This window comes from Camelus dromedarius, chromosome 31 (genome assembly GCF_036321535.1).
Source record: "Camelus dromedarius isolate mCamDro1 chromosome 31, mCamDro1.pat, whole genome shotgun sequence".
NCBI classification, from domain to species: domain Eukaryota; kingdom Metazoa; phylum Chordata; class Mammalia; order Artiodactyla; family Camelidae; genus Camelus; species Camelus dromedarius.
The window spans coordinates 10,199,014-10,218,586 of record NC_087466.1 but is presented as its reverse complement, the minus strand read 5'-3'; the positions used below and the strand labels follow the sequence as shown (position 1 = coordinate 10,218,586).

The 19,573-nt window shown below is 45.2% G+C and overlaps 1 protein-coding gene across 2 annotated transcripts in view; it reads right to left on the bottom strand.

The window, feature by feature from the left end:
• The window catches only part of UBE3B (ubiquitin protein ligase E3B), a 47,263-nt gene that overhangs the window by 25,180 nt on the left and 2,510 nt on the right, over window positions 1-19,573 (bottom strand). The window contains exons 2-14 of one of the 2 annotated variants that reach the window (XM_010999156.3): window positions 18,791-18,893; window positions 17,323-17,504; window positions 17,012-17,132; window positions 15,591-15,650; window positions 14,974-15,078; window positions 13,405-13,501; window positions 12,022-12,107; window positions 11,068-11,150; window positions 5,364-5,469; window positions 4,946-5,066; window positions 3,801-3,978; window positions 1,780-1,943; window positions 450-617 (exon numbers count right to left, since the gene is read on the bottom strand). In XM_010999156.3, the coding sequence (XP_010997458.1) occupies window positions 450-617; window positions 1,780-1,943; window positions 3,801-3,978; window positions 4,946-5,066; window positions 5,364-5,469; window positions 11,068-11,150; window positions 12,022-12,107; window positions 13,405-13,501; window positions 14,974-15,078; window positions 15,591-15,650; window positions 17,012-17,132; window positions 17,323-17,483 (1,450 nt within the window). In that variant the 5' untranslated portion in view covers window positions 17,484-17,504; window positions 18,791-18,893. The remainder of the gene's footprint in view (window positions 1-449; window positions 618-1,779; window positions 1,944-3,800; window positions 3,979-4,945; window positions 5,067-5,363; window positions 5,470-11,067; window positions 11,151-12,021; window positions 12,108-13,404; window positions 13,502-14,973; window positions 15,079-15,590; window positions 15,651-17,011; window positions 17,133-17,322; window positions 17,505-18,790; window positions 18,894-19,573) is intronic. The other variant, XM_010999157.3, reaches the window with a different exon arrangement.

Sequence of the window (19,573 nt, the reverse complement as noted above, 5' to 3'; positions counted from 1 at the left end):
TAAAGAGCTTTTGAGATAACAAAATGCCAATAAAGCGATTAACGGAAAGGGAAGGATAAAACTATGTGTATTTCAATTTAAATACATATGTATGTGCACACTCAGGAACAGGTGGTCATCATGGGCTGCGGGACTAAGAGCGGTTTAAGTTTTCTTTTTTCTCCTTCCTTGTCTTTTCCAGTTTTCTACTCAGAAAAAAAAAAAAAGCAAGTCATACTTCATAATGAAAATAAAAGCCAGGTCACAGGAATGGACCAGAAGTGTGAGGCTTAAGGTGAGAGCTTGAGCTATTTAACTGAGGTAGACTGACTTCTAAGAAGAACAGCTCAAAACTATCCTTCAAAATCTATTTTCTGAATCAAGGGAACCAGGAGAAAAATCAGCCTCTTCTAAGGAAAACCTGTCTGGCACACATGAGAGATGGCAGCGGTGGCCCGGGGACTCCAGACCTGTGAGTATCTGCAGCCGGATCTGGGTCAGTGTCGTCAGCGAGGTCTGGTAGAGGACGCAGATGTTGCAGACCTTCTGGACCTCCGCGGAATCAACACGTTTACCCCCGACGGGCCTGAGAATGTTCCGAACCGACGCGGACTTCTGAAACGCACGCTTCAAGAGAGCTGGCACGTAGAAAAGAAGGCACGTGTGAGCAGAAGTTCAGCCACCTGCCAAACCCCACCCTGGAAAGGGAAGGGCGTCTCAGTAAAGCTCCTAATTTCCAGCCAGAGCCAGACTGGGTGACAGCTGCTTTGATTCACACCATCTCTTTGGGATAAATTAGAAAAACACCACGACAGGTTTCTAGTTGGAACTTAAAGACCACTTCAGAATATCAGAAGATTTTTCCAAACAAGCCAGGCATATTTGATTCTCATGGCAGCTTCTTTTATCGTAAGTAATTAACTTCAGAACCCACGAAAGTAAAACTTCTGAAAACTATATTAGGGGAAAGGGGCAAGGGTAGGGGGGCCTGGTTGATTCCCAGTTTTCTGTGCTCTTAGAGGGGAGGAGCAGTGGCATCGTCGAGTACTCACATTCACTCCGGGGTTGCACCTTTCTTTCGTTTTACACCTTCCCATTTATATCCTGTTGAAGTTACACTGAGTCCGTGCTCAGTGACAGCTATAAGATGGAGCTTTGTGACACACTGGGTGGTGGAAGAAAAGCCTCCCTGAACCTGGAAATCTGTCACAGGTAGGTAGCTGCACTGAATTATGTGTTAACGTCACCGCCTTCCTTTTATCAGAGTAGGAAATAAGAAACCTTTCCATGGAACCCATTATTGACCCTGAGATGGAGACGCTGCCAAGGTGGTAGCCTGGTCAGTGACCACTGTCCCCTGTATAAGGAGCCCCACGTGGGAGATGTCTTTTATGATTAGGAACTCAGAAAAGCTCTACCTCCCCTAAGAAACGGGTCTTCTTCCTTCTTTCTATTAATGAGAAAAAAGGGTCCACCAATCCCTTTTCATTTTTGGCTACTACAATTTCAGAGCCAAGTGGACATTCAGAGATAAGCACGGCAGGCCTCAGGGACCACCTGTGGACCTTCTCTATACATGATCTGGGTTTTGTTCACCCAGTTACATTTCCCTAGTCCTCGTCTCCTGTCCCTAAGGACTTCCTGTCACTGTTCTGCTAAATGGGAACCTGATTTAAGCAGTCTCAGAATCTTCGCGGGAAAAGCTGGAGGTCACAGGACAGAGGGGAGCAGGCACGCAGGGCAGTCGGAGGCTGCACTTCGGGCGAGGAGAGCCCCGGGCCAGCCGGCTCCCCCACTCACTCTTCACAGGAAGCACGTTCTGCGGGGACGCGGGTTGCACGTGGGCTGGCTCCGGGTTCTCCAGCAGCTTCTTGCTCAGGATGTCACTGAAGAAAATCCGGATCAGAGGCACCCCCCACAGGAACTGCAGCTGTTTGGTGATCAACGGCATGGACTCATTAAGGCTAGGAGAGAGGAGGGCGGGCGCGTCAGACCCACCTGACAGACAGCCAGGGAAGGCCCACGTGGCCACTCGGAGGGGTAGCTAGGGACAGCCACTCAGCAGGGCAAATGTGATCATAAAGAAGTGGGATCCGCAAACTGCCGCTGAGGCCAGGATGTTTAACGCCCGGACGTCTTTCTCGCTCCACCCAGGCTTCCTGTGCGGCCAGCAGTGTCACTGCTCTACCCTGGTCCCCGGCTCCACGTGTCCTAGTCACCTTCCAGACAACCTCCATCTGTTCTTCATCCGAATTCCATCCTGGTTACCACCCAGTGGACAAAGCTGTCTGAGGCCGACTGTGCTGTCCTCCTTTTCGTAGTTGGCCTGCAGGCCTGGCCCACCGGCTCCGTGACTCACCAGCCCAAGAGTCTCCTTGCCTTGGAGTGCACCATTCTCCACCCCCAGCACCCGACGCACCTTCCTGAAACCAGCCTTCACCACCTCCCTGTTCCAGACCTTGTAAGGCTCCCAGTCTTCTAGCATCACAGTGGTGACAGCCACCCCCTCCCCCAAGCATGGGTAGGTCTAGTGGCAGAGCCTTACCTGCATTATTGCATTCAGTCCTCTGAGACCACCCTATCAGAGGGCTGTGAAAATTACCCCCATATCTCAGCTGAGGAAAGTGAGGTGAAGCGACTTGTCCAAGGTCCCTCAGAGAAGAGGCAGTGGAGCCGAGGCCAGGCCGTTCACCACTGCGCAATTCTGCCCATCCCGGCCCCCAACATCCCTCCCCACAATGTCCCTCCCGACTCTCTAGCACACGCTCTAGCCTCTTCAGATGGGCAGTCTCCAGGGGCACCAGCTGGCAATATTAACTTGATGCCACTCAGGTACCAGTTAAAGGGAGCGAATCTAGGGGTTTGTTTCCCTGGCCCTCACTTTTCTGCCTCAAGGGCCCTGCCAGGGACCCCAGTTCCCAGGCAGATATCTGACCAGGAAAACAGTCAGTCATCACAGCTGTCTCAGCTCCCAAGACCTGCTTCCTCGCAGCCCAGGGTGCACATTTTATTTTCAAATTTGTGATGCCACCTTTCTTAATCTCTCTCCTTTTTAATATTTTTGCGCTCTTAATTTAAAAAATTTTAATTTACACTCTACCTCCTGAAAAGGTTCTGAGGTGACTTCTATTCCCTTTGAATCATGTGTCTTATTTTAATAGCTCCAAAATATGGCAGTCTAGGCAATCAGTAAAAGTGGTACTGATAGACAAGGTACATAATTTACTACAGGAAAAGAACAAAATAAAAAATAACATGACCTCATTTTTTGTGAAAGAACTATTATATTTATAGGTAGGAAAAAGGCTGAAAGGATGTTCACACAGGTTGCCTTTGGGTAATAGCATTAATGGAGAGTTTTTGTTCTTTTTTGGCCTTATCTATATTTTGTACAATAAATATACACTGCTGTTGACATAGTATACAGTCTTGGTTACTGGGGAAAGGGGGTGGGAAGGGATAAATTTGGGAGTTTGAGATTTGCAAACGTTAGCCGCTATATATAAAAATAGATTAAAAAAAACAAGTTTCTTCTGTACAGCACAGGGAACTATATTCAATATCTTGTAATAACCTTTAATGAAGAAGAATATGAAAATGAATATATGTATGTATATACATGACTAGGACATTGTGCTGTACACACACAGAAACTGACACATTGTAACTGACTGTACTTCAATTTTTAGAAGTATATATATATATATATACTGCTGTTGTAATAAGAAACAAAACAACGGGAGCAAGAAAGACAGAGGGAGAAGTGGTGGGAGAGAGGCAGCAGGAGACAAGAGAGACAGTGCTCTGCCTTGGGGACTCACCCATAGTCCACGGATTGGGAGAACCAGCCAAGGACAGGGTGCCAGTGGGTCAGGTTGGACTTCTTCTGGGACACATACTTCTGACAGTAGCAGAGCATCTGGGTGAGCAAACTCACGAACCCGTCCGTCTCCTCCTCTAACACTCTGGGGCTGAGGGAGCCCAAGTGCAGGAGGTTGCCTACAAGGAGAGAAGGCTGAGTGTGAGGGGCCCAGACAGACGGGCTTCGTCACCCGCCCCGCCCTGCTCTATGCCTGGGGCTCAGGCGGCCACGTCTCCATACAGGAAGAAATTCCACATAAAGGGGACCATCGGTGCTAGGGCTGCAGTGTGGTGCAGGGCTTAAAAACACGCTGACCCAGCTCAAATCCTGGCTCTGCCAAAGACGAGCTGGGTGACCCTCAACCCACCTCTTGCAACCACTTCCTCATCTGTAAGACTGGATGCGAGGAATTATATGAAGTAACGTGCAAAATGTCAGGCATACAGATTTTTAAGTTGGTATAACACTTTATTGTACCAAGATTCTAAAATCAAGGGTCATCACAAGAAATGACATTCTGAAGAATGTCTGAAAGTCCTGGAAAATCACTGTCATTCAGTGTTCACCAAAGTTACTATGTCCTATGTGAAGATTCTTACCATTAACTCCCTTAAAATGCAGCCCAGAGAACCTTTTTCTATGTAAAATAAATTTCTTCTATTTAGGCAATGAGAACTATGTACCTCTGCTGTTCCAAATGCTTCTATCCACAAATCCTTTCTTTATCTAAAGGAAAATGGTATAAAACAGATGTTGCAGACCCTACTCTGATCTAAGCCCCACTCAACTGTGCTCTCCCTTCTCTCTTCAGATGAGAATTATCCAGGCAACTCATTGTGTTTTCATTTTTCCTTTGGCTGCCAGGAAGCCAGGGGCTGACATTCATCATTCATTTTCAGTCACTCAGCTGGTCTGCCAGGCTGATATAGTTTCCATGTGATTTTCAATTTCACGTGTTCACTTTAACTGTCTATCTGATTATATGTCTTTTATCATAAGCAATTCCCATTAACCAGCTCGTGGTCTCCAGAAGGGTGGAAAGCAAAACACCTGGGCTTTTCCTGACGCCCAGAACACAATCAAATTCCAGCCACAGACACTCACCCATGAGACAAAGTGTATGGCATCCTTCTAAACTTTCACACACATCACGGCATCGATCTTCGTCTCTTAAAAATGTGATGAATTTACGGAGCATGTCGTGAGATTCTAAAACAGTGAGGCGCTGCAAACAACTGCAGACTGTTAAAGCAGAAGCTGACAAAAAGAATTTCCCACCAAAGCGTGAACCTGATCACCTACAGATTACCTCCTAGTCAGCAAACATGTCACCAAACAGAAAATGAACAAAGACGAGAACCGTTATATTTTGGGCCCCCAACAACAATGTGTCTAAAGTGGCTACTGATTTAGAAGAAACATCAGGAGAACAGGTGGAAATTAAAAGAGAAAGCATTTTACTTTCCAATTTCTAGGGAGAAAGGCAAAAATGACATCGGGGGAGCTCACAGAGCCCACTTACCTCTGGGGTCACCGTGCTGAGATGACTGATGAGGGCTGGCACGGACAGGATGTGGATGAGAAATGGCCGGATCAGATTATCTGAAAACTGTGCAGCGATCACAGGGCTGGACACAGACAGACGGCCTCACTTAGACACGGCTGCGTGCGAACCCGGAACAGAAGAGCAACCCTACCAACACCCCCAAGTCCCTTGAAATTATGCTTCACAGGATTTCTAGGAAAAATAGAGGCTCAAAATGGGCCCGTCCACTGGGAAGGGCTGAGTCAGGAACAGCACAGCCTATAATGCAGCTATGAAAGGTCCTGAAGTTTTACTGATGTGAGAGAGTCCTCATGCTATAATCAACTAGAAAAATTAAAAGCAGAATAAGAAACCATATATATGGGAGAAGGAGGGGTTTAGTGATTGAAAAGGAAGAAAAGAAGGGCTCCTGGAATGTTCGTACTGCTGTTCTATTTCTCAATTGGGGCAGTGCTTACTTACACTGATGTGTTTATTGTGTGAAAATTTACCACTAACTCGTACTTCAATTAAGTAACTGACGTTAAATAAATGTTGATACTAATATATAAATACATATACACAAACACATAAATATGTAAGTTAAAAAAATAAGGAAGACAGATTAAAAACTGTTAACAATGTATCTCTGGGTTGTAGAATGAGAAACACTTTTTTCTTCCTATTTATATTTTTTCTTAGATCCATGTTTTCTACAATAAGCATGTATTACTCCCATAATCAGAAAAAGAGATAAATATTATTAAAATAAGATAATGACCCCCTACCTCATACCATGTACAAAGGTTTACTCAAAATGGATCATAGATCTAAATGCTGGTTTTATAACTAAAACTATAAAACTCTTGGAAGAAAACACAGGAGTAAATCTTTGTGACCTTGGGTTTGGCAATGATTTCTTAGATATGACACCAAAATCACAATTAAAAATTAAAAACTTTTGTGCTTCAAAAGACACCATCCATAAAGTGAAAAAAAAAAAAAAAACAAAAACAGAATGAGAGGACATATTTGTAAATTATGTAACTGCTACAAGACTTGTATTCAGAACACACAAAGAACTCATACAACTCAACAATAAAAGATAAATGACCTATTGACACAACACTGTAAACTGACTATAACTCAATTAAAAAAAAAAAAGAAATTAGGGACACTTCTCGGGTGTTTGAGATGGCAGCTATGCATTTGTCTCCTTTCTCTAATGATTTAATAAAAGTTTGTCTGACACTCTCTTAAAAAAAAAAAAAAGACAAATGACCTAATTTTAAAACAGGCCAAGGATCTAAAGGGACGTTTCTCCAAATAAAGACAAACAAAATGGTTTATAAGCACGTAAAAAGACGGTCAACATCCTTCGCCGTCAGAGAACTGCAAATCAAGATGATACCACTTCACAACCCTTAAGATGAATGAAAAAGACAAGTGTTGGCTAAAAAATGTGGAGAAGCTGGAACTCTCTAGGTTACTGACAGGAATACAAGATGGTGCAGCCACTTGGGAAAAACTTGGCAGTTCTTAAAAAAATTAAGCACGGAGCTACCACATGACCCAACAATCCTACTCCTAGAAATATATCCAAGAGAAATGAAAATACATGCCTGCTTGAAAACCTGTGCCTCAGTGTTCACAGCACTATCCGTAATAGTCAGAAAGCAGAAATGAGCCAAATGTGACCTGCACACACAACAGGACATTGTTTGGCCGTAAAAAGGACTGGAGAACTGATTCACGCCGCAACCCAGATAAACACAAAGCGAAAGAAGCCAGTCGCAAAAGACCACGTAACCAAGGCTTCCATGTACACGAAATGTCCAGAACAGGCAGATCCAAAGGGAAAGCAGATGAGCTGCCCCTGGGGGCCTTGGGGAGTGGGGATAGGAGTTGCTGATGGGTATGGAGTTTCTTTTCAGGGTAATTAAAATGTTCTAGAACTAGACAGTGGTGATGGCTGCATAACTCTAGTCAATGCACTAACACCCAGTGAACTTTAATTGCGTGAAATGCGTGATATGTGAATTATACTTCAATGAAGTCATTGCTTTAAAAAAACACCCAGAGGCCCATGCAGAGAAAAAATAGATGCTGAGAACAACTGACAGGGGGAAAAATGATCTCTTCTAGCTAATGTGCTCCAACAGCAATGAGCAAACATGCTTCTGGTATTTAGACTGCCAGAATCTGTATTGTAAACTTAAACTTTCAAGAGTACTATTTTTGGGACAAGAAAATTTTCTAAGGCTGAAATGCTCAAAGCATCATTAACTACTTGTCTTGGGGGCTGGCCAGCCAAGCTAAATTCTCTGAGCTAAGCTGGACAGAAGAGAATTCCCTAAAAGAGAATCAGGTTCTTTTCCACATGTTATCCAGAGATTTAAATCAAGACTAAACAATTCCCTAGACAGAGACACAGCACACCACGGCAGAACACTGCTGAAACTGCAGCTCGTCACTTCCCACTTCCAAAGGAGTGACTGCATCATCACAGAGGCATAAAGGGTAGGTGCCTTCTCTGGGGGTTTTCACAGGACCAGCAGGATTCCACCCTGAGCCACACCCCTAAGTAGTGGACCTGTTAACAAGTAACAAACAAGCCTGACCAACTGAGAGCCAGGCATCAGGGGACACTGTGAGGACACAGGGTAGCCTCACAGGAGGCCAGTTTCACAAGATCACATATACACAAACACTCCATTTCCCTCAATTTCCTATTATCTACTTCCCCTGCATGAAGTCATCAAGATCTTTCTTGAACTTACTTACTGTTGTTGCAGGTAAGGCCCGTCAAATTCTATAAATGTACCGCTGGCTGTACATTTGACAGGGTACACATTCTACACAGACAACAGTGTAAAGCATAGCGGGGAGGAGGGTAAAAGAGACACTCATTGCATAGTTCTGGCCAACGGAGAGCTCGCGCTGCAACCAGGTTGCTGGACAGGCACACAGGGAAAAACAGAAACCAGGGCGAGCAGGTAGACCTGTGTAAACAAGGGGCCTGGATAATAAACAGAACAGGGAAAGTTTGGGAAGAGTCCCACATGCCATTAATTCAAGAAATATATATTGATCTTAGAATATAAAAATGTATACAACATGTGAAGCAAGTATAAAGAATAAGAAGTAAAGAGCGTGGACTCTGGAGTCAAACGGCCCAGGTTTAATTCTGGGGCCTGCCACTCCCCCCTGTGTAACCAAGGCCAAGTGACCTAACCTCTCTGGGCCTTAGCTATCTCACCCATAAAACAGAGATAAGAGAATGTGGTGAGGAGACAGTTAATGTGTATAAAGTCTTAAAACAATGTGTGGCCCATGAATGGTAACTATTTGTATTACAAGATTTGGTGATCACGTCTAAACACATCACTTACGACTTTATAGACTTTCAGTGGTAGCATATCCTTGCATGACAAAACCACTGAATACCTTGTTTTAAAAGGTCCTGGTCATATTCAATTATGAACAAATACCCAGAGGAGGAAAAAAGTATGCTGTATAAGAAAAAGGCTTTAGAGCAGCCTGGCCTTAACAACTGGGTCAATGGATTCTGACATACAGAAAGAAAGAACTTAAAATGATGGATGCTGTCACATTCTTAAAGGAGAAGTAACATGATGGAATGATAGACGTGACCCTCCTGGTGAATCAGTGTGAGCTGCAGCCACATCAGGGAGGGGAGGGATGCTGGGACAGAAGGATGACTTGTGCCGTTGGGAGCTGGAGGAGGAGACGGAGCCACTGCTGAGCCTGAGTGCAAGCGTCTGTGGGCTGACCCTCCACTGCCTCTGGCAGAGGAGAGGGCAGGTGATGCTGCTGGAATGAGCTGCCCCGAAGGGGACCCAGGAAAGGGAGCTGCAGTAAACCTGCTTCAAGGCAAACCTGTCTGTGCCTAGACGTTATGACTCATTAAGTACAGCTCTACGGAACTCCTCTCAAAGAATGAAACGAATGTATGATTGTTAACCAGATCATCTGTTCTACTTCTATTACTAATTACCGCATAACCGGTTGGATTCTGTTCCTGTTATGAAGGTTGAGCCTCCAGAGGTGAGCTGTCCAATACAGGAGCCACTGTCTACTGAGCAACTGAAATGTGACTAGTCCAAATTCCTACGTTGTAAGAGTAAAATATACGCCACTTTTTAAAGACTCAGTATGAAAAATTAATACATTATCTTAATTTTTTTACACTATCTAATTTTAGTAAGAATAAATAATTGAGAAGTCTTGATTCCATTCAAAAATGATAATACTTTGGATATACTGGTTTAAATAAAATGTATCATTAAGCTTCATTTCCCCTTTCTTTTGACTTTTTTAATGTGGCTCTCATATATTTCTACTGGACAGTGCTGCTGTGGACCAGCCTTGTCCAACAGAAGTTTTTGTGATGATGGAAATGTTCCAAATTTGTGCGGTCTGATGCAGTTGTCAATAGTCATGTGTGGCCCTTGAGCACTTGAAATGTGCCTAATGCATCCAAGGAACTGAATTCGTAGTTTTATTTCATTGTAATACTCCATTTAAACAGCCCCATGAGGCTAATGGTTACTGGAAAGCACAGTCTAGGCCAGGGATTGGATGGCCCATAGGAAAATTCTGCATACTGCCTGTTTTTGTAAATAAAGTTTTATTGGAAAACACAACCACTCTCATTTGCATAAGTATTGTCTATGGCTGCCTGGCGGCTACAGTGGCAAAGTAGTTGTGACAGAACTGCATGGCCCACATTACTAAAAATACTTACTAGCTGGCCTTTTACAGAAAAAGTCTGCCAATCTATGATCTAGGCCATCATTTTTCTAACTGGTATCCCATGATTCCATGGAATATTAAGACATATTCCACCTTCTAAAAGTTGCACAAGAGCATTCCATGTTCAGATGTGTTTGGGTCAGGTCAACGTCAGGTTAACAAGCCCAAAGAATCTGCTACCACGGGACTTGAGAGCTTTCGGCAGGAAGGTGCCTTGTGAATCAGCAGGAGGGGCAGACAGGCAGCTTTACTAAGCTGGTCTGACCACAACGCTCCTTTCCCAAGTTATAATTATCTTGGGGGTTAAGATTACCTAAGGTTATCAAGCTATCTGATTAACACCTCCCCAAGTTACTGTTCTTCTCAACAGTTAAAGAAGGTTCTGGACTCACTAACAAGCATCGCTCTTCACGCTTGGCGGTTCTCGGATTTGCCAGTATGATTTTAATTAGGAAATATTTAACATCTTATGTACTTTACATCTCCAAACTGACTAAGTGAAGGTAAGTATCACATCCTCTCCGGTCTTCCAAATTCTAACGTTCTAAACCCGTGTTCACAACGCTATTCCCTCAATCCTCTCTCACCCAGCCCTTTGCTGGGGGCCTCTTCCAGCTCTTAACATTTCCTCTATTTTTATCAACTAAAAGCTCGAAAGGAAAAATGATTATGCTTGGCCTCTGGCAGAATAAAAGCAAATCATTTGGAATACCTTCCCTCAAACCAGGAGGCAAAAATATGCAGGGGTAGGAAGATTCAGCAGCAGAGCAGACACAGATGTGTCACTGTCACCAAGAACAACGCTGCCTGTAAATTCTAGCAAAGTGGGCAAGCTCATCCCTAATACAAGCAACGAGAGAAGAGAAAAGCAGGCGGCGGCGGCTTCAGAGGCACGCCAGCTCCTCAGCTATGGTTACCTACTCACCGCAGCGCTAGGGACAAGGCCGCCGTCAGAGTGCCTTTGGACAGACAAGGCCGCGGTCTCGCCAGGCCACGGGTTAATAGTACCTGAAAAGAACATGGTAACTGGTCAGGGGGCAATGCCAACTTTATATTCATTTGTCCATAAAAAAATGTACAGTGAGTGCTTCAGATAAAAACCTGTACTGGAATGAAAGAGAAGTAATGGGCGTGGAGGTTCACCTTACCACTCTCTCTCTATTTTAAATATGAGGCTTCAGGTTTTAAAAAATATACACAACTAAGAAAAAATTCACAGCTGATAAAAATACCAGATTTAAAACCTCAATTACTGTAGGAGCAGTTCAGAGTTACAGTGTCAGGTAGAAGCTCCCACTGAGACGCACTGCTGATAATCCACCTCTGGCTGCCACACTGCCTCGCGGGGTTGCTGTGAGGAGGGAATGAAACCAAACCAGGAAAGGGCCCATCTCGGTACCGGGCAGGAGGAAGGACTAAGTCAACGTCACTTCGCACACTCAAGAATTCCAAAGTCCTTTTCAACAGTGACTGGTTGGATTTCTGGTAACTCCCTGGCTGTATCAACTGGCACAGGTAGCATGCTGTGTGGATGGAAGGCTGTCTGGGGACACAGAGCCAGAAAGAGAATCCAGACACCAACCAGGAAGGAACCTGCGGAAATGAGTCCTGAGGACTCCTTCCTGAGTTTGAGTTTCAAGTGGCTGGATTATCTCTGTAGCCAAGGATGTAGCACAATAAAGGGACCCCAGTCACCGTCCTCCCTTTTCACAAACCACCAGTGTCTTGAGGCGGGGGGAGGAGGAGAGGAAGCTCGGCCTAAGCCTTTCTGCAGAACGTGTTTCTGTGAGGAGGGCAGCTGGTATGCCGGAACCAGAAGTAAAAATCCAAGTGCAGGTACTGGAGAATGAGATCACATATTAGGAACAGGGTCACAGACCTGCAGCACAGAATAAAATCCACACTGGTTGAGATGTCCCATTATATTTGCACAAATGTGGTTCAGGGCTGGTCGAAGACTCTCACCTAAACAAAGAAAAGAGTCTGAGAAAAAAACCTCTGGCTGTGAGGTGAACAGTTTATGTGCTGCAGGCCGTAAGGAAACGAGCAATCCTCTGGCTCGCCTTCCTGCTCCCCTCCGTCTGGTACCAGAGCACAGGGAGATGCTGCATCTCTGGAACTCCATCTTTCCTGGCAGGACTGGGTCCAGGGTCACCTCTTAGGTGACGTGTCTTATTGTCCCAGAAGTAACATCCCCAGCCTCCAAGCTCCTGAAGCACCTTTTCTAGACCCCCTAGAGGGCCTGGCACCTTCTCCTCGCTGTGGCTACCTCTTCTCCCCAGTGGGATATGAGGTCCCAGGCAGGACCCAGAAAGCACCCAGTTTGAACCCACCCCCCACCAGAGTCCAGGATAAGGCCTTCAAATAAACCCTCCTTCCTGGCCTGGAGCCTTTGCACATGCAGTTTCCTCTGCCTTTGAAGTTTTGTCCCTCCTCTTCACTCCGCCAGCTCTAACTCTCCCTCCAGCTCTCAGCTCAGACATCACCTCCTCAGGAGAGCCGGAGCACCAGACGATGCAAGGCCTCCCCGCCCCACTGGACACTCTCGTTTCTCTCGTGCTCTTCCTTCCAAGCACCACTTACCACGCTGTTGTCATGACACGTACGTATTCAGACATACCACTTGTATACGCACACGTATTCCTGTATCTGCTTCTCTTCAATGCCTGTCTCCTCCCTGCGCACCGCCCCCACCCCCCGCCAAGTTCTATGGGGAAGGGTGGGCACACAGTAGTTGAGAACCTAAAGCCGCTGGAGGACACTGGCCTTTCCTGGATCTCCACGGCCCACACAGTATCTGGCACATAGCAGGCCACTCGTGGAATGGATGAATGAAGTGAACACATGAAACACAGAAGGCGGAGGACAATACTCAGGGAAGGAGGCAGCTTCCCCATGCAAATTTTATGGGTAAGATACAACTATTTACTGCCAAACATTCTCTAAATGAAATGACAAGGCTTAAGGGAATATTATCACTTGGAGGCTGAGGTGCTGTGGGAGTCACAACAAATGAGATCAGAGGGCCTGGGCCTCAAACATAAATTCCAAGAAGGGAGACACTGGAGCAGGCAACACTGAACGTACTCTGGGTACTACAGTGCAGTGTGACGGGAAGGGCCAAGGGAAACCCTGTGTGTGTGGTTTCGGGGTCTTCCCTGAGGCCTGTGGTGGCAAAACGCTTCTCAAAAAGGTGAGAAAGTCCCCAAACTCCCTATGGAAATGCTACTCGGGGAAGATTTTTGAAGCAAGTCCCACAGACCTTTTCCCCGGAGAATTTTCCATGTTGAAGTGTCTGTGAACGTGACAAGCACCGTGAGGTACAGTGTGATGAGTTTGGAGTCCTGTAAAATTTCAGGCTAGAAACAATAAAGACAGTAAGATTAAGACACACACCCTCCAGCCCAAGACAGTGGAGCAAGCGTTTTACAACTTTTCCGAAAGCACTCGGGCTCGAACAAGGGACTGAGGATGACAAATCAGTCTTCACTCTTTTTCTCTTGGGGAATGACCACTTCAGCAGTTACACGGCAGGGATTTTGGCACACTCGTGTTTGACCACAGAATCTGAAATACTCTTGGGAATGGAGAATTGAGAATTCTTAGAAAACAAGATGACGAGGGCTGGCTTGCTATATGTATGCTTTTACGTATTTAATGCATGTATGTACGTACACTGGAGCCACAGAACAGAAATGCAATTGAACATTAACAAGGACTCTGGGCTCAGACTTCTGGTTTTACCATTTACTAGCTGTGTAATTTTGGGCAAGTTTCTTAACCTCTCTGTACTTCAGCTTCCTCCTCTGTTGACTAGGGACAGTAATGCTACTTTCCTCATTGGATTATTGTGAGAAATAAATGGATTAATGTATATAAAGGACTAAGAACACTGCCTGGCATACAAATAATGCTGTATAACACAGGCTATGACTATAATCATGATTATAATTCGTGCCTGCTGGGTCAAGGCCAAGAGAGACATTCACAAGCCCCTCAAGAGAAATGTGTGGGAATGGATCACTGGGGGGTCTGGGGACATCTGCTCCATCGCTCAGCTACCCGAGTCCTTGCCAAGCCTCTGCTCCAAAACTTCACCCTCGCTGTCTGTGCGCACTCACACCCCCACCCACCTGCCCATAACACAAGGGTGGGCACAGGATCAGGTGAGGCCGGTGGCAGGACCCCATCCGTCTTGTCACTGTGACCAGTTCAGGATCCCACTGGACCTTTATGAGTCCTTCCTGATTTTTGAACTGGTGGGGACAGCCTCCCTTTTCCCTTTGGTCAAGACAGAGTACGGGTATGGGGCCAGAACTGCCGGCTGTCATGATTCCAGCAGGAGAGAACAAGGTGCTTTCACAGGGCAGGACCGATGAGAGAAAGGAACGAGAGGGAAAACTCTGGCTTCATCACCCCCAGCTGCCGTGTTAGGGAACATAATCTACAGCAGAATATTCTCTTTCTTGCTCAGCTCTTATGTATGACCAGCTGCACTCACATTTGGTTTCTGCACTTGTAACAAGAGGCCTGACTAGTATAATACAAACAATGAAGTATCCACTATACTAAAAGCATGGAAAGGAAAACAACAGATTCCCCGGCATCAAGCCCGCAGTGAGTGGAGGTCAATATTCAAAATACTGTGCATGAAAAAAGGGCTTATAGTGGGAACAGTATCTAACTCACTCTCTCTGGGAACAGGGGCTCCAGACTCCAACTGACAGATCACAAAGGTGTCACCTCGGAGGGAATCACAAAGCCCCTGACAATACATCCTACAGGTCTCAGATGGGAAGGATAGATTTACAGTTTTGTTTTTATTTTTTACCTTGAGCTGCTCAAGGAACTCACAGCAATACCACAGAATGTTTTTGATCTGTTTAATCCATAGGAGGGTGAGATCCTTGGAAAGAGCCAGGGACACGTACCATACCTAAAAGCAGGAAAAAGAGCAACGTATGGGCGGCTTACCTGAATGGGACCAATGACCCAGGTCCAGAGCCGGATAAGGCAGTGGGGATGGGGACGAATGGATAAATGAGCAGCAAACATGACTTATTTTAACAGCAAACCCAAAGGTAAAAACCTAGTAAAAGAATTTACTACCTTCAGTAAGAGGCAAGAGCAGAACACAGCTTCTTGGATAGTACAGAGACAAAGAAAATCAGCTGGACTTTGTTAATGTTTTCGATCCATTACTTTTTTTTTAAAATTATGTTTTGTTTATTTATATGGAGATCCTGGGGCTTGAACCCAGGGCCTGGTGCATGCTGAGCATGCACTCCACCACTGAGCCACACCGTCCCCCTTGATCCATTACTTATTTGCATGTGTGTGAAGACACGCAGTCATATACAACAGTCAGAACATCCAACAGGAACCTTCAGAGCCAAATAGGCTAGCTTGAGAGCTCATGGGAGACTTTCTAGCTCCTGCTCCTCTTACCTTGGGTTCACTCTCAGCATCCATGCTGCTCAGGATGCAGCGACACAACTTCTCAAATCTCTGCAAAGAAGCAAAACGGGGGTTATAAATTCCCACGATGAATGGAGAAACGAGAAAGCAGCAGCAGTTTGGTGGGCACCCGGCACGCATGCACGTGCAGGCGTGATGCCCAATGACTCACGTCAGGATCCTATTTAATTCTTACAGGTGTGGAGACTGAGGACCAGAAAGGCGAAAGAAAGGCTCTCAATCCGGTGGCCCAGAGGCTGGATAAGCCTGACCCGTGTTTTAGACTGAGGCTCCTTTTGAAAAACAAGATCAAACTGGCAAGCTGGGCCTGGCTTCCTGCGGACCAGCAGCTGTCTCCTAAATTGTGCTCAGCCGTTTGCCATTCTGTGAGCACCACGGATACCTGCTTTTAACTCACAAACTGTCACATCATCACTGCCATCTTGAAATGCAAAAGGAAGACAAGTGGAGACTGGAACCCAGTTTACACTCTGGCTATACCAACCTGGGATCCCCTCTTAAAAGTGGTGTGGCCCTGGGCGCCTTACCATACCAAGCTGCAGTTTCCTTCTCTGCAAACGGGGGTCACCCCACTGCACCTGGCTGTCCTTGTCTGCGTGACCGTGTGTTCACTGCCAGCATACCCCTCCCTCTCCTGCTGGGCTTCGGGCTCTTCGAGGGTAAAGACCTTGCCCATCTTATTTCCTTCTGGGGCCCCAGTGCCCCAGTCTGGCACCATGTGAGGCTTAGCAGTAACGGATGTCTAACCCCCAAGAAGACAGAGGTGCTCCTCAATGGGATCATTGGTTCTGTTCCAGGTAACTAGCTGCTTCCCTGGAATGGTACTTTCTAGGTTGATAACTCTAATCCTAAAGGTACAACTAGCATGTTTTGTTTGCTTGCAGGATTTTCAAAGAAATTTCAAATTAGCTACCAATTTTTACAAATTAGAAAACTGAGTGTTAAAGATCTCCAGCATCTCTTTAAAAAAAAAAAAATTCAGACTATCAGTCCACCGGTGGCTAGAGCTGAGGAGCAGCCACCTGTCTGGATGGGTAAGCAACAGTCCACCACCGATGTCTTCACCACCACTGCCTGTCAGCTGCCATTTATTATGACCTGTATTCATTGTCTCATAAATGGCTTCTTTCACTCATCTGCCTGCCTCTTGTTTGGATCCGAGGACAAGTGTGTGTAATAGTCAGTGTGAAAAGGACTGTAATGGTCCCCAGCGCTGGGTATGATCCCAACAAAACATGTTCCAAGTACATAAAAGGGGCAGGAAGTGGGGGTAACAAAACCTACCTCATAGAGCTGCTGTAAGGACTAAATGAGTTAATATTCATAAAATATTCATTTTTAAAAAATGGACACAAAGTAAGCACGATGTGTGTTTGCTATTATTATTTTACCTCATTATCCTCTTTAATTCTGAACAAGAACAGCAGTTTCCTGGCAATCTTAAAAATACAAAGTGCGCTTCTTTTACTGGACCCGGAGTCATCTGCTTTAAAAAACTCATCAATCTCTCTCCTAAGGAGGGAAGGGTGAAAAAAGACATTTTTAACTAGGAGCTTACAGCAGCTGGAAGGCTGTTCAAGAACTCTAAGAGAATTGCTATATATATATATATATATATATATATATTTTTTTTTTTTTTTTTTTTTTTTTTGCTATTATTTGGGTACAAGAGAAAACATGCTGAGGGGTTCCTTACACCCACCGGATTTCTCTTTGCAGTCGACGCCGGCAGAGGAAACTCCGTACGTGGGCCTGAATCTCCACGGCTGCCCGCTCCCGCTCCTTCTGCACGAGCCTTTCCTCTCGAGCCTGACGGGCTCTGTCGATGAACCATGCTCTCGAGGTCTGCGAAACGGTGAACATGCTTGCAAACGTGCACAAACCCTGCAAGGAAAATGGCAAGTGGCTGATGTGGGTCATTATGTGAAAAACACACGTGGAAAGAGGCTCAGGAGCAAAGCTGACTACTCAGGACACCCCTGGCACCCTCTAAAGGGCCAACAGCTCTCCTGGCACGAGTCCCAGCTTCCTGTCGGGTCCCTTTGTGCAACTCCCCAGACCAGCGATGCTTTTTCTTGTATTAAATAATTACATTTTCTTAAGAGAAAGAAAACAGTGCCGGGCATAAGGTACATGGTTTGTAATCCTTTAATGAATAAACAAAGCATGAATCGATTCCATCTATAAAGCTCTAATTCAAAGCAGGCATCCTCTAAGTCAAAGGTTCCTGCATATTTCACTGAGCAGTCAACTTTTATTTCGCCAAGGAAAGACTCTAGGAAAAAACATCAAACATAATTACTTATTATCATCATTATTTTATTCATCCAGTCACTTAACAAATATTTATTGATATCTACTTTGTGCCTAGCACAAAAGAAGTCTGACACTTTTTTTTAAAGGGACATCAAAACACTAAAATAGCCAAAGATGCATGATTCCAGAATGCAAGACAACCCGTTAAATCGAGTATGTTTGGTTTTATGTATAACTTATTCTGTGTTTACTGTTCCCATCCTGCCAAGGGCTGATGAAGACTTTAGAGCAGAATTGCTCCCATCCACTGACTGGCACTTTTTGGACAGAGGCTCTAAATTATCCATTAGATAGATTTTAATCAAAATCACTGGTAACTGTCTTTTCCCAAAGGTATGGTTTTGGCTACAAGCCTAGAACACACAGCACTGGTCCATCAACCCAGATGACACAAGCACTGAAATGAATTATTCAGAAATCCACCCTTCTGGAAAACCAGCTCTTCACTGGGTTACTTTACTCAAAGCAGCGCCCACGTGAACATATCAAGAATAAAAAGCTCATATGGGGATCCCCCATGTCAACATACTGAGGGGCCTCTGTGGCCCCTTTCAACACTGATTCACATCTGTTAACTAACAAGGCTTTTGCAACATGCGGGTCTTTCACGAGTGATTCTCAAAATAAATGAATATGGAGACAGTCCCTCATGGGGCAGGGAAGAAGGAGCAGAGAGGGGAGCCACTTCCCACAGAAAAACAGGAGGTTACATGCAGATTGTAAACAAGTTCCAGTAAGACTATCTCGAAACTTTCACTTGATCACAGGAGGGAGCATGAGAAGACAGGAGAGAGAAAGGTATCAGCCTTTGGAACCATTCACTCTGCCCAACAGTGAAAGTCTGGAGCGCTCACCCGAGGATCTGCCTGTGACGCAGAAATGCCAGGTAATCATTAGGGATCTTGCATAGGACTCACAGCTGAGGGCAGCTTCTCCCTTCAGGGGAGCTTGTTTTTTCTGGAGAAGCAGAAGAAAAAAAAGTCCAGACTGAAGCTCAGGTTTTAGAGGCAGGGCATCATAGATCTTTGTCATTGAGAAAAAGTAATAAAAACAGTGCCTCTGGTTTAAAAAAAAAAAACCTGTGTCCTCTTTAGTTAATGTTGGATTTAAATGGTAGACAGTACCTTCCCTGTCATAGTTTAAAGGGAATAGGTTAAAAAAAAAAAAAAGGCCAAAGAAGCTGCCGAATTAAAGCTGTACATACTTTGTAATGGTAACCAAGAATGCCAGAGGGGATGGAATGTGGAAAAGCCATTGAAAATTATGTTTGACATTTTTAGTGAGTTGGAAACATGTTTATGCTTAAAGAAATGAAAGAGGGGCTGGCTGGGAACCAACAAGATCCCAATTACATGATGAAAAAGAAAAATGCACGTGCACATGTAGATACAAAACTGGGAGAAACACAACACGTTAAGAATGGTTGTTTTGAGGCAGTGGAGTTGTGGGAATTTTGCTTCCCTAACTAGTCTCTTTTGGATTCACCACAGAAGGCACATGGTGAGGCAACATGGCTCTGTGACAGGCACGCATGTTCTGGAGTCACACAGAGCTGGAGAGAGCCTCCGTGCACTGCAGGGAGATGTCTCAGAGCTGTTGTGTCTTCTCTGCTAATCAGCTTAGAGGCTGATCACGAG